Source organism: Propithecus coquereli, unplaced genomic scaffold (genome assembly GCF_000956105.1).
Source record: "Propithecus coquereli isolate 6110/MARCELLA unplaced genomic scaffold, Pcoq_1.0 Scaffold299, whole genome shotgun sequence".
NCBI lineage: Eukaryota > Metazoa > Chordata > Mammalia > Primates > Indriidae > Propithecus > Propithecus coquereli.
This window is the reverse complement of record NW_012148607.1, coordinates 1,324,187-1,338,460: the sequence shown is the minus strand read 5'-3', so window position 1 is coordinate 1,338,460 and position 14,274 is coordinate 1,324,187. Positions and strand designations below refer to the sequence as shown.

The 14,274-nt window shown below is 45.1% G+C and overlaps 1 protein-coding gene across 1 annotated transcript in view; it reads left to right on the top strand.

Moving 5' to 3' along the window:
* The first annotated feature begins 4,246 nt into the window (after positions 1 to 4,246).
* Positions 4,247 to 14,274, top strand: part of NSUN4 (NOP2/Sun domain family, member 4) — a 33,568-nt gene continuing 23,540 nt past the window's right edge. The window contains exons 1-3 of the mRNA XM_012648952.1: positions 4,247 to 4,442; positions 8,688 to 9,031; positions 12,208 to 12,362. Coding sequence (XP_012504406.1) covers positions 4,350 to 4,442; positions 8,688 to 9,031; positions 12,208 to 12,362 — 592 coding nt within the window. The 5' untranslated portion in view covers positions 4,247 to 4,349. The remainder of the gene's footprint in view (positions 4,443 to 8,687; positions 9,032 to 12,207; positions 12,363 to 14,274) is intronic.

Genomic DNA, 14,274 nt, shown 5'->3' with positions numbered 1-14,274 from the left:
CCAATATCCTGATTTGATCATTATACACTGTATACATGGATCAAAATATCAATGTACCCCCAAAATATGTACAACTATTATACATCAATAAAAAATACAAAAAAGAAAAAAAGAGGCCAGGTGCAGTGCTCATGCCTATAATCCCAGCACTTTAGGAGACTGAGACGGGAGTAATGCTTGAGCCCAGGAGTTTGAGAGCAGTTTGGGCAACATAAATACAAAATAAAAATAAAAATAGCTGGGTGTGATGGCCTGCACCTGCAGTCCCAGCTACTCAGGACGTCGAGGCAGGAGGATCACTTGAACCCAGGAGTTGAAGTCTGCAGTAAGCTATGATCATGCCACTGTACTTCAGCCTGGGCGACAGAGTAAGATCCTGTCTCAAAAAAACAAAACAAAACCTTTCCTTCCTTCTCATTCTATCCCCCTTACCTCTATAAAAGAAAGAAAGAAAAGAAACACCTAACTCCAGGCCAAGATGGCTTTACTGTTGAACTCTATCAATCATTTAAGGAAGAAATAATACCAATCCTATTCAAATTCTTTCATAAAATAGAAGTGAAGGGACATTTCCCAAATTCATTTTATGAAGCCAGCATTACCCTGATATTAACATCAAACACATTACAAGAAGAGAAAACTACATGCCAAGATCCTTAATGAACTCAAATGCAAGAACCCAGTGATATATAAAAAGCATATTATATCAGAACTAATGTGGTTTTTTTAAAACAAGAATACAAAGTTGTTTCCTATTAAAAAAATCAGCCAATATGATTCAGCATAGTATCAGAATAAAAAAGAAAAACTAGCTGGGTGCAGTGGCTCATGCCTATAATCCTAGCACTTTGGAAGACCATGGGAGGATTGCTTGAGGTCAGGAATACAAGACCAGCTTGAGGAAGAGCAAGACCCCATCTCTACAAAAAATAGAAAAATTAGCCAGGTGTGGTGGCACACACCTATAGTCCCAGCTACCAAGGAGGTTGAGGCAGGAGGATCGCTTGAGCTGAAGAGTTTGACGTCACAGTAAGCTATGATTGCATCACTGTACTCTAGCCCAGGTGACAGAGTGAGACTCTGTCTTGGGGTGGGGGGGCTGGAAAGGAAAGAAAACAAAAGAAAAACTACATGATCATCTCAATAGATGCAGGAAAAAAAATTCTGAAGAAAATCAACTACCATTCATGATGTTAAAAATTTCAGCAAACTAGGAATAGAAGGAAACTTCTTATACCTAGTAAAGGACATTTATAAACATACATACACACATACACACGCACAATGCTACAGCTAACATCACATATAGTGGTGAAATACTGAATGTTTTCCCCTTAAGAATGAGAACAAGGCGAGGATGTCCACTGCTACCACTTGAATTTAACAGTGTGCTGGAAGTCTTAGCCAGTACAATAAAGGAAAGAAAAAAAACACACACAGATGGAAAAGAAAGAAGTAAAAGTGTCTTTATTTATAAAAGATATAACCATATGCATAGAAAATGTGAGGATATTTCCAAAAAAAGTTACGAAAAGTAATAATTGAATTCAGCAAGGTCTCAGGGTACAAGATCAATAGAGAAAAATCAATTGTATTTTAATATATTAGCATTTTCTTGAAAAATGAACAAAGTGAGCCTGTTACTTCAAGGAAAATAATTGACAGTATTTGTTGCCAATGAGAAAATTCAACTTTTGAGCAAAAATTAGGATTTTGAAAAACTTGTACTCACCATTGTGAGCCTGAAAGCTTCCTAACATTAAAAGACTTTCGTGATAAGATCAGTAGTGATATTAACAAATGTGATTTTTTGATATTGTATAGTGAATGTGAAACATCTATTAATAGAAAATCTGTATAACTCAGTGAACAAGTAATTTCCAGATAACTGTATAATGTTATGAACTCATGCACGGGCAAAAGAGTCACTCAAAGTTCAGCACAGATCAAAGGATTTTAATGTAACAGAGTATGAAAAGTTCTTAATGTGGTTTCAGATTCCACACTGCCACTAACCTTTAAGGAAACTATGCTTGTCGAATTTTGGTGTAGTATCAAAGAATATTCATAGTTATCTATGAAGACTCTTAAACTACTCCTCCCTTTTCCAATTACATATCTGAGGCTGGATTTTCTTCATCTACTTCTCCTAGAACCACCTGTGGCAACAGACTGAGTGAGAAAGCAGATATGAGAATTTAGCTGTCTTCTATTAAGCCACACATCAATTTGCAAGAGATCTGTAAAACAATGCCATTCTCTAAATTTCTTTTTTGAAATACAATTATTTTTCATAACGATATTTATGTTAACACGTTATGGTTTATTATTGCTATTTTAATGAATATTTAAAAAATTTTTTGTTTTAATTTCTAATCCAGCAAATATTAATAGATAATAGATGACAAATAGATAAACAAAAGCTTTTTCGGGTTCTCAATAATTTTTAAGCCTGTAAAGGGGCTTGACACCAAAAAGTTTGAAAACCACTGACCTAGTCCAACCTGCCTATCTTGTTCTCCCATTTTATAGATGGGTAGACTGACGCTGGGCCAGGAAAGGGCACTTCACAGCTAGGTTGTGGCTCCTACATTCAGTATAAGCCTTTGTAACAGGTGTGTTTGGGATACCTCCTCTCTAGTGTATTCAATCTCTCTTCAGTGGATCCTCATCTGGATTTAAATGTCTATGAGCTTAAAAAAAATAAAAAAGAAAGAAAGAAAGCCTTTCTCTACACACATATCTCCCTCTATCTTACAACTGCTAGGTCCCTGTAAAAAACTTGAAAAAACTGTTTATACTCACATCTCTGTTTCTCATTTTTCACTCATTTAATAAATATTAGCTGAGAGCCAACTATGTGGGCCAACCACATAGAGCCAACCACATGTAGTTCTAGGTGCTAGTCCCTCAATGAATTAAAGAAAAACCTTGCTCTTTCAAATCTTAAATTCTAGTGAGGGGAGACATGTCCAGAAAAATTGTCCAGAATTTGTAAGTGGGTACAAGATTACTTCCTGGGTGTTCTTTCATTGTAGTGTTGTGATACACCTTTGATTGACTTTTTGTTGAGTAGGCTAATTTACACCTTTGTAGGCATAGAGATTAACTTGTAAAAACTGTTGGCAATGCAAATAATTCTTGACTGAAAGCAATGCAAATGATTCCTATCCATAGTAATATAAATAAATTTTGTCCAGTAAAGACAGAATTGATTTCCATCTTATAGAAAAGATAATCCCAAACATTAGCTTATTATTTAGTACAATATTAATGTTTTTGCAATTATGAGCAAATTCATTTCAGCATTCCTTTGGCTGATTATCTAAATTTCTGAAACTTAAATTATCACTTGAACAAGTTTTACCATCTTACTAGTTCCCTCATTATTTAGGATAATAATGGATGAGTAGTTTATGAAGATGAATAAAATGTTTGGCATATGTTCATTTTATATTTACGTAACAGTAATGTTTTTAACCTCTCAAATTATAATTTAGCAGACTATAAATCAGGTGGTAATGAATTATAAGAATAAAAGCAGGATAAGAAGACAGCTATTGGTGGTGTAGCACATACTATTCTGGATAGGGCCAATCAGTCCTGTAATTCTCTCTCTTATATGGAAGTGGAATCCCTCCTTTTCTCTCCATTCTCACTGCCATAACACTAATCTCTCATCTGATCTCCTTGCTTTACTCCTGTCTACTCAGATTGTCGACTGTCAGATGATCGTTTTTAAAAACACTTACCTGATCATGTCCTTCCTCTCCACTGGATCCCTAATGGTGGAGTCAAGTGTTATGGGCCTAAAGCTTACACAATTTAGAAGACTGTTTTTAAGAAAAGTAATAACAAAATTAGGTACAAGGCCTTGAAAGGGGCCATGCAAATGACAGGTCCTAAAACTTAAGCTTCATTATCTTCACTGCAAATCCACTTCTGCCGAAAAGTCTGGTCTCTTTTTCCTCTACCTCAGCATCTTCCTCTGCGATGTCTGCCTAGAAGGCCCTTTCCGTCCCTTTTTGCCTAGATAACCCTTTCAGTACTCAACCATTAGCTCACTGTCCTCTCTGATCCCCCAACTGGGTTAGGGGCTTCAGAATACCTCTCACTTTTCCAAGCATTCCCAGCGCCAGGCTGCTCTTTCTCCAGCGCCCTCAAGGGATCATGGGCGGGGGTTGGGGGGGGCCGGTATATATCGGTGGGCGGAGCTCTAGGAGAGTGTCCGTTATAATTCACTCTCCTCTACCCGCTCTTGCCCTCCAGGGCGGCGCTCACCACTTCCCCGGAACCCGCGGGTCTCCCCCGGCGGTTCCGGTCGGAATTACCTAGCGGCGCACGCTGACATGGCCGCGCCGATACTAAGAGGTGTTCGGAAGCTGCTAAAGTATATGGACTTCGCGACGGTCCCGCGGAGACATCGACATAAGAAGAAATGGGTAAGGTCCGACTCGGGGCGCAGAGGGAACAGTAACTACAGTCTCTGGCCGCCGCCTCTCTGGAAACTTCTCCAGCCTTTCTATTTTCCACCCCCTTCTGTTACGTTCGCTACTCCGGCTCCTCTAGAACGCCTAGGCCTCTTTCTCACCCAACTCAGGGAGCGTCACTAGGCCCCTCCCTCTCGCGTCTGTTACGTCACCGCGTCTGCCCGCCCTTTTATTTCGTCACAAGTCTTAGTCTCTTCCACTTGTTACGTCGGTAGCCTCCTGACTCCGCCCCTCTAAGTTATGTCACACCTCCGTCCTCGTCCTCATTCTTTAAGTTACGTCACCGCCTCTTGTTTCCCTGCTGTGCTTAGCTTGGGCCCCCACTACCCCTTCCACTTCCTTCCCTTTCCCCCTCCCTCCCTCCCTTTCCCCCCACCCATTTCCCCCCAATTTATGACCTCTTCTCCTCCTTTCCTCATTGAACTTCCCTCCCGGCCGTCCTCACCCCTCGGAAAACATAGAGACCTCTCCTTCCCTCCTTCTCCGACTCCCTGCAGGAAAGGATTCAGCCCCTTCCTCACCCTCCAGCTGCCTCTGGAGCCCAGAAAAGGTTACAGCGACCACCTTGCCCATACTGGCGGCCTTTCCCCAAACGCAGGCAAAAGGTGCAACGACTCCTCTCACTCCCTGGCCACTCCCCACTTCTCCAGAAATCCTTTCTCTTGCCTCACGGGTAGCCCTGGAATTTCTTCCATAATTGGCACGCCTCCTTGCCTACCCCAACCAATGCCCTCTCCACCCCCACCCTCCCCATCTCCACCCCCGCAACCTCCCATACGCCCAGTGAGATGTTCTTTTGAACCCTCTTCTCCCCAACTCCTTGAAAGGGACTACTGCCATGGGCCCAGCCTCTCGGGTTCCGCCCCTCCAAGTCCTTATTTTGACCGATCTAGCCTTCTGGGGTCACCACCTCTCCGTCAGCGGAACCCTTATTGCAGCTGGATCAGTCCCCCAAGAATCCCGCGCCCCTGTCCTCGAGGCCCTTACGTTGACCAGCATGCTTACATCTGTTACTGTAGTGGATACCCTTCAGTTTTGGGAACCAGCCCAATGACTTCCCCTACCCTCACTCCTCAGCCCCCAGGAACCAGCCCGGTGACCTCCCCTCACCTCACTCATGTATCCTTGGAAACTGGCCCCATGGTTTCACCTCCCCTCACCCAAAAGTCCCAGGGAACTTGCCCCATAATTTCACCTCCTCCTACCCATAGGACCCTGGGAACTTGCCTCATAATGTCACCTCCCCTTGCTCACCGGCCAGTGGAAACTAGACCTATAGTCTCCCCAACCCTGTCTCACAGAGTTGTGGAAACTGAGCTGACGATGTCACCTCTGATCTCTCACTGGTCCTCAGGGAGAAGTTATAACGACCCTTCTCTTCCCACAACATGTTCCCCACCTACTGACAGCCTGTACCATGGCTGTCTTAAGCCTACAGACTCTGGTGAACCTAAACCACAGCTTGACCTGCCCCTTGAGAAAAATTGTTGTGGCCTCCCTTCGGAGGCAGGCATGTCTGCCTCTCCCAGCTTACCTCAGGAGAGCACTTATCATTACTCTCATCTTTCCTCAGATTCCTACATACCTGCCCCTGGAAGTCCTCACTGTGCCATCCGACTGCCCCCTGGGAGTACTGGTTCTCCTTGCTCATACCAGTCCCAGGCTCCTGAAAAGCCTTGCTTTGAGTCCCTTTTCTCCTGGGAGGCTGGTGGGAACTCTTACTTCTTCCTAACCCCAGGTACCACAATTTCTGGCCCCCCCTGTCCCCAAGAACCATCTTTTCTCCACTGTCCTTATTCTGCCCTCTCCTTCCCTTCACCCCTGGGCAACCAGTTTATGTCTTTGCCCCAGTCACCCCCCACCAGAGGCTACAACGAACCCCCTCTCCCCACCCCAGTTTCCCCCCAAGTGAAGTCCCCTAAATCTTCAGAGTTACGGGAGTCACGTACTCCCCACAAGTGTCACTCCCTAGTCAATACTCTGCAGCATAGCACTCTTGGCCAGCCCAAGCCCCGTAAGACCAGCACCTCTCCTCCGCCTCCCTCCTGCCCCTCTGGCCTTTCTGGTCCTTCTTGTATGGAGCCATCCATTACAACTCCTTCAAAGTCCTGCCCCAAAGAACTTCCCCCAGGGCTTCCCTTACCCACTGTGGTCCCTAGAACCCTCAAAACCATTCTCCCCACTTGCCTTCCCCTCCGCCTTCCTTGTGATCCTGTCTTTCCAAATGGTTATGCTCACAGCAGCCCCCGTGGGCCCCTCATAAGGTTCCCCTGCAATACCCATGTATATTCCGTGGTTCCCTCCACCCCTCATTACTGCCCGGTCTCTGATTCCCTCAATCACTCCACAGGCCCTGCTCAATGTCATAAGCGTCCCATAGTGCCCCCCTGTGGCACCTATAGCACTCCCAGGGGCCCACCCCAATCTCATTGCCAGCCTGTGGTGCCTCCTTGTTCTACCCACATCTATTCTTTTATACCTTTAAGAACACCCTTTGACCCCCAAAGTTTACCCATTGGCCCCCGAGCCCGCACCTGCGTTGGTAGTATGCCCTGTGGCTTCCATACCTGCTCTGTGGCCTGTCAAGACTCTTGCAAAGAGTCCTTCCAGATTCCCTACAGCTGCCCTTTGCCTTCATCCAAGGATTCCAGATGTAGTACTAATCTCAGCTGTAGTTCGACTGTTATTTGTGAATGCCAGAGTAGTGACAGCCAGAGCAAGATAACCCATCAAAGCCAGACTCTTCATCTGAACAGAATTCAGAGCCAGAGCAATAGTGCTTACCAAGACACAAGTCAAGGCGAGATTCTCCAAATTGGCAGAAGTCGGGGCAAGAGCAAGAGTCCCCACCATGGCAAAAGTCGAAGACAGAGCAAGAGTCCCCAAAGTGGCAGAGGACAAGGCCAGAACAAGAGTCCCCATCATAGCAGGAGCCGGAGTAAGAGTCCCCAGAGTCCCCACAGTGGCAAAAGTCATCGGAGCAAGAGTCCTCACCATAACAAGAGATGAGGGCCAGAGCAAAAGTTATGACCTGACCGAAAATTCAGACCAGAGCAAAAGTCAAAGTAACAAGACTGTCAGCCATAGGAAGCATCCCAGCTGCAGCAACTAGGACCAACTTGTGAATTCCTCATCTGAAGTCTTCGTTTCCTTTTACTCTACCCTTATGCCCTTCAAACCTGACTCATGTCCTTCTCTGCTACCCCCATAGCAGTCATCTTAGAAGTCCCTGTTTTGGTTCATACCTCAAGATTATGTGACCTCTCCTTATCCCATCTTACTGGGGTCTGGGAACTCTCCCAGAACAACCCTCAACCCTGTGATTCTGAGCATTATGGTGCCAGTCACTGCCTTAGGTAAGTTACCTACATCTCTTCATCAAATGTGGAAGGTTGTTATTATTATTTTTTAATCTATTGAGCTGTCTGTTGTACTGACATAAGGTAGTACACATGAAAGTCCTTTGCAAAATAGAAAGACTGTTCAGAGGAAAAGGATCTTTTGTTTTTAAGGCTGAAGCTTCCTCATGGCCTTCACAGTCTCTTCCAGCCTTCTGCAGGCTCTCCTCAAGAGTCTTCTGCTGCCAGATGCAGTGGTGCGCACCTGTAGTCCCAGCTACTAAGGAGGCTGAGGTGGGAGGATCGCTTGAGCCCAGGAGCTCTGGGCTGTAATATACTATGCTGATTGGGTGTCCGCACTAAGTTCGGCATGAATATGGTGACCTCCGGGGAGCCGGGAACCACCAGGTTGCTTAAGGAGGGGTGAACAGGCCCAGGTCAGAAACAGAGCAGGTCAAAACTCCCATGCTGATCAGTAGTGGGATCACACCTGTGAATAGCCACTGCACTCCAGTCTGGGCAACATAGTGAGACCCCATCTCTTTAAAAAAAAAAAAAAGAGTCTTCTGAGCTCCCTTTCTTTTTAAGGTCCTCCTGCTCCAAGGCCCTGCTTCTTGATGATCTTCATATGGTATTGTGAGAGCTACAGCTTCCTTTCTTTCACAATTCTGAGATGGGTAGGCCACTCCCCACTACTTTTCTCTCCCAGAGTTCTTCTCTGGCAGGCAGAGGCAGGATGCAAAAGCAGGAATGGGCACTAGTTGGATCCACGTTTGCCCCTGGGCTCCAAGGTGGGGTCAGGTAGTAGGGGCCAGAGGCAAGACAGGAAAAACCAATAAGCTTGTCCTTTCTATTTTAGGCTGCCACAGAGCCCAAATTCCCTGCTGTTCGACTGGCTCTGCAGAATTTCGACATGACCTACAGTATGCAGTTTGGGGATCTTTGGCCATCAATCCGTGTTAGTCTCCTCTCAGAGCAGAAGTATGGTGCACTGGTCAATAACTTTGCTGCTTGTGATCATGTGAGTGCTAAGCTTGAGCAGCTGAATGCCAGGGACTTTGTGAATGGAACCATCTCTCACTGGGAACTGGAGCCTGAGAGCGGCCAATCTGGAGCCCCATCCCCAGCCTCCTGGGCCTGCAGCCCAAACCTGCACTGCTTCACTTTTGCCAGAGGGGATGTCGGCCGCTTCCCTCCTGCCAGGTAGGATCGGGAGCTGTGTCTGGGGCCATCCTGAGTGCCTGCTGGAAGTAGACATGAAGAGACCCAGCTTCTTCCCTCTGTAATAAGTATCATAATATTGCTAATATTTGTGGCGTCCTTATAGGCTAGGCATTTTTCTAAGTGCTGTACATATGTTATCTCCTTTTGTTCTGTTAATGGCCCTATGAAGTAGGTGATGTTATTCCTTCTCTTACATTTAGGGGAAGTGAGGTGCAGAGATGTTAAGGTACTCACTTGCTTTAGGTCCCTCAGATAGTAAGTGGTGCAGCTAGTATTTAGATCCGGGTGGTCTGACCCCAGACCCTGCACTTTGAACTTGCTGTGCTCTACTGCCTCCTGTGGAAAACAGCCACCTCTTACATGAGCACTCGCTGTACTCTCTCATGTTAAAATGTGTGTTATTCATAGCAGTTTTCTCATTTGCCCTCACGGCCACCCATCAAAGTGAGAAGGAGCCAGGTGTGGTGGTGTGCGCCTATATTTGCAGCTACTTGGGAGGCTGAGGAGGGAAGATCACTTGAGCCCAGGAGTTTGAGGTTGTAGTGAGCTACGATGATGCCACTGTACTCCAGCCCAGGCAACAGAATGAGACTCTTTATTATTTTTTTTTTTTGAGGCAGGGTCTTGCTCTGATGCGATCCTCCTGCCTCAAACTCCCAAGTAGCTGCAAATACAGGCATGTGCCACCATGTCTGGCTAATTTTCCTATTTTTTATAGAGATGGAGTCTTGCTCTTGCTTGGGCTGGTCTCAAACTCCTGGCCTCAAGTGATTCTCCCATCCCAGCCTCCCAAAGTGCTAGGATTACAGGTGTGAACCACCACACCCACGAGACTCTGTGTTAAAAACAAAAAAAAGTGGGACCGGGCTCAGTGGCTCATGACTGTCATCCTAGCACTCTGGGAGGCCGAGGTGGGAGGATCACTTGAGCTCAGGAGTTCAAGACCAGCCTGGGGCAATATAGCAAGACCCCATCTCTAAAAAAAAAAATAAAAATAACTTGTTGAATTAATTAGTCAGTACTTCAAAGATCAATTCCCACATCCTACAACTAACACTGAGCTCTCCTTTTCTCAGTTTCTAAAGCACAATTCAGTATTTGATTCTAGAATCTTTTTTCTCTCAACTTCTTATACATGAGAATTGGATCAAGAGATTGGAAGTTCCCCCTTCTTTTTCCCAGTCTAGTACCAACTTTTCTGTCCCTAGGCCAACCCCATTTCCTAGTAAAGTCCCATTACCTCTTCAGTACTGTGGAGTTACTTGTCCTATTCGCTCTTTTTTTTTTTTTTTTAGACTGAGTCTCACTCTGTTGCCCTGAGTGGAGTGCCATGGTGTCACCCTAGCTCACTGCAACCTAAAAATCCCGGGCTTAAGCGATCCCCCTGCCTCAGCCTTTTCAGTAGCTGGGACTACAGGCACGTGCCACCATGCCCAGCTTATTTTACTATTTTTTGTAGAGATGCGGTCTTGCTCTTGCTGGGGCCGGTCTACCAAATTCTAGACATTTAAGTACTTTGGTGCACAAGTCCTCATGGAGCTTCTTGTCTAGTGAGAAAGAAAACTATTAAAATATTATTTATAATTGTGATAAGTACTACAAAGGAAAAGTATAAGAGGCTCTGAGGTCTTATAATTAGGAGATCTAACACAGCTTTTTCTGAGGAAGTGATATTTAAGCTAAAACCTGAAAACTGAGTAGGAATTAAAGCTGGTGGCATGGGGGTGGGGATCAGGGTGAGAGGCTAAATATGAGGCTTCAGAAGCAGGTAGGAGACAGATTTTGAAGGTCTTACAGGCGCTGTGGAATTTTGGACATTTTCCTCTTAGAGGAAGAGGAAGCCATGAAAGGTTTTAGGCTGGGGAATGACATGACCAGATTTGAATTTTAAAAATATGACTCTGGCTACTGTGTGGGAAACAGATTGGAGAAGGTCAAGGCTAGAAATGGGTTTGTAAAGTAGGAGGCTTTTAAAGTAGTCCTAGCTACTGTCTTGAGGGAAGGCTGTATGCTTACGAGGAATGAGAGATGAGGCTGTAAAAGCATATGTGGGTCTGTATGTGGGAACCTTGAATGCCAGGAACTTGCAAGTTGGGGTAAGGGGATTTTTCTGGTGGCACAGGATTGCTTGCAGATGGCTGGGATTGCCAGTGCCAGTTGGCTTTGGGTCATGTCCCCTTTAGTATATATTGCTATGAATTGCCAAGATCTGTTGCAGAGAACTGCTGAAAAGAGTTTCTGAGCAGGCGAAAGGCAGTAATGCACAGTGATTGTACGCATGGACTTTGGAGTCAGGCAAACCTAGATTTTGCTCCTGCCTTTACCGCTTACTAGACATGTGGCATTGGACAAATGAGCCTTCGTTTCCTTATCTGGAAAATAATGTGGAAAATAATAGTAGTAATAGCTAACTCTGTAGCTCATTATGTGCCAGTCACTGTTTTAAGCAGGTGACTTATGTTGATTCCTTAGTCCTCACAGTAACTCTTATCTGGTAAATACTCTTATTGCAGATGAAGAAACTGAGGCACAGAGAAGTTAAGTAATTTGCTGAAAGTCACACAACTAATGAGCAGTTGTGCTGGGTTTGAGATCTAAGCAATCTGGCTCTCGAATTTGGGTTCACCTCCCTCATAGAGTTATAGTGAGGATGAAATGAAATTATGCATATTAAACACCCAGCAATACAGCACTCGTCAATAGTACTTCTTTGTATTGATGGTATTTCCATCAAAGTTATGCTCAGGAAGATCATTTTAGTCACTATGTAGGGGGGTGATAGATTGGGCCAGGTTGGAGACCAATTCAGAGGCATTGGCTATAGGCAGAACCATGGAGTAAGAACCATGTGGTCTCCTAAGTTGATTGAGGTACTTGGCACCTACTCAGGGGACTCCTCCTCAGGGAGGACACTCTGAGAGTAATTAGGTAAGCAACCACAGCTGCTTATTGGAGTAAATTGATCTATGTTTTAAAAGGATCACTCTGGCTTCTGTGTAGATGAATAAGTGAATGAATAAATGAGTGTGGGTCTGAGAAATGAGTTTTTGCTGAATGGAGCTCAGTGGCCTCTGAGGGCATGTACTTGGTGGCCTTGACTCCCAGTGGGTGTCCTAACCTGGAATTTGATAATAAGGTGATCTCTTCTCTTTCAGACTTGGCAGCCTGGGTGTCATGGACTACTACCTGATGGATGCTGCTTCCTTGCTGCCTGTCCTGGCCCTTGGCGTGCAGCCTGGGGACATTGTACTTGACCTATGTGCGGCCCCTGGGGGAAAGACATTAGCATTGCTTCAGACTGGCTGTTGCCGTAAGTCAGGGTGCTGGTGTCTTGGGCAGAGAGGGCGCCTCATCTCACCTAGCCAAGGGCATACTGAATATGGTAGGCTCTCTGGTCCCTAGGTCAGAGGAGGAAATAATGCTTGCTTGCTAAGCTTGTGTCTTTTTTCTGTTTGTAATTATTTCCTCCCTTTTTCTGTCAGCTTGTCAAGGAAGATTGCTGAGCAAGGTCTCTGAAGGCAGATTAAAACAGGGCTCTGGCCAGGCACAGTGGCTCACATCTATAATCCTAGCACTTGGGGAGGCTGAGGTGAGATGATTGCTTGAGCCCAGGAGTTTGAGATCAGCCTGAGCAACATAGTAAGACCCTGTCTCTACAAAAAATTAAAAAATTAACGAGGTGTAGTGGTACACACCTGTAGTCCTCTGCATCTGTTTACTTTGTCTCTAAGATTAAGCCCCATCTCTTTAGCCTGGCTGCTGAAATGGTAAGATCTGGCTGCAGCCACCATTTATATGCTTTACATGTTATTCTTCCCCAGGCTTTATGTGCTTCAGCCACACTCTACTACTCTGTTGCCCAAATAAGCCTTTGCTCCTGTTAAATTTTCTGCTAGAATTCCCCTACCCCATCTCAGCTGGGCTGTCTAAATCCTTTTGACTTTCAAGCATCAGCTCAAGTGTGCCACCTCCTGGAAGTCTTCCCTCATGACTTCTGCTAGCCGGTTCAGAAATGATACCTCTCTCCTCTATTCTCCCACCCTGTGAGCATCACCGTTGCAACTATTAGCACAATAGCCTTGCCTCACAGTTTTACTGTATATGTATCTTCTTCCTCTTCAAGATAATGACTTCTTTGGGGATAGGCCCAGGTCTTATTTATCTCAGTAGTGTAGCCTAAGCCCGGGTCTTGTGCACTGTGTCACTTCAGCCATCCACTGGCCAGCGCCAGTACTGTTAAAATAGACGGTATTTTTCCTTGAGACCCTAAGAAATATCCACAAAGGGCTGTGATTTCCACATCCTCATGGAGTTCAGCCAGGATTCTCTTGCCATGTGCCTGAGCCTTTCTGTAGGCTCGGACCCTTCTTTTCCAGTTCTTAGCAGTTTGAGTTAGCCTCAAGCCTCATGGTAGGCCCATGGGTGATTCAGAGAGGTATCACATTTGGTTTTAGTCTTCTGGATGTCCAGGGGGAGCGGAGAAAAGATGGTGACATGGGCTTAATGAGTCCAATGCAAGAGAGCCCAGTTTGTGGGCTGGGCTGGGCTGTGCTGATCTGATTGAATGATGTAGGAATCCATCTGAAGGGAGATGAATGAGGGTAGGATTACTTGGAAGAGGAAGAACTTTGAACTAAGAGGAAAAGAAGGGCAAAGGAGAAATAACTGAGAGTTACTATTCTATAAAGTATGCTAAACTATCAGCACCTCACCTTCATCCCATCTTCTCGCCCAAATAGCTGACTCCTTGATCCCAGGAAGATAGGATCCCAGCATTTCAGTGCAAGAAGGAAACTGAGAGTTTATTTAGTCTAGCTCTCATATTTTACGGAGGGAGAAACCGAGCTCCGGAGAGATTAAATAACTTAAATCTTGAAAGACTTAGAGGTAGAGCCAGAACTGGAACCCATCTTTCCTTTTCTCAGTTTATATCCTCCTGCAAATTCCTCTAGATCAGGGAATCTAATTATTACTTCTTTGAGTGCCCTCAAAAATTATAGGAACACTAAGCTGGTTCACAGTAGTGACCACACCCGTTAGATAAGATATATACTCTTCAGTTTTTCTTCACAGTTCTGACCCTTCCTTGTTGCTCCTTGACTCTGATGCCAGATATCAACTGTGATTTATCACCAAGCTTGCATTAATATTTTCCTTATAGTAGAGCTAAGAGCAAAGTGAGATATTTGTTGAACTCATGTCTATCAAAAAAGAGAAAATGG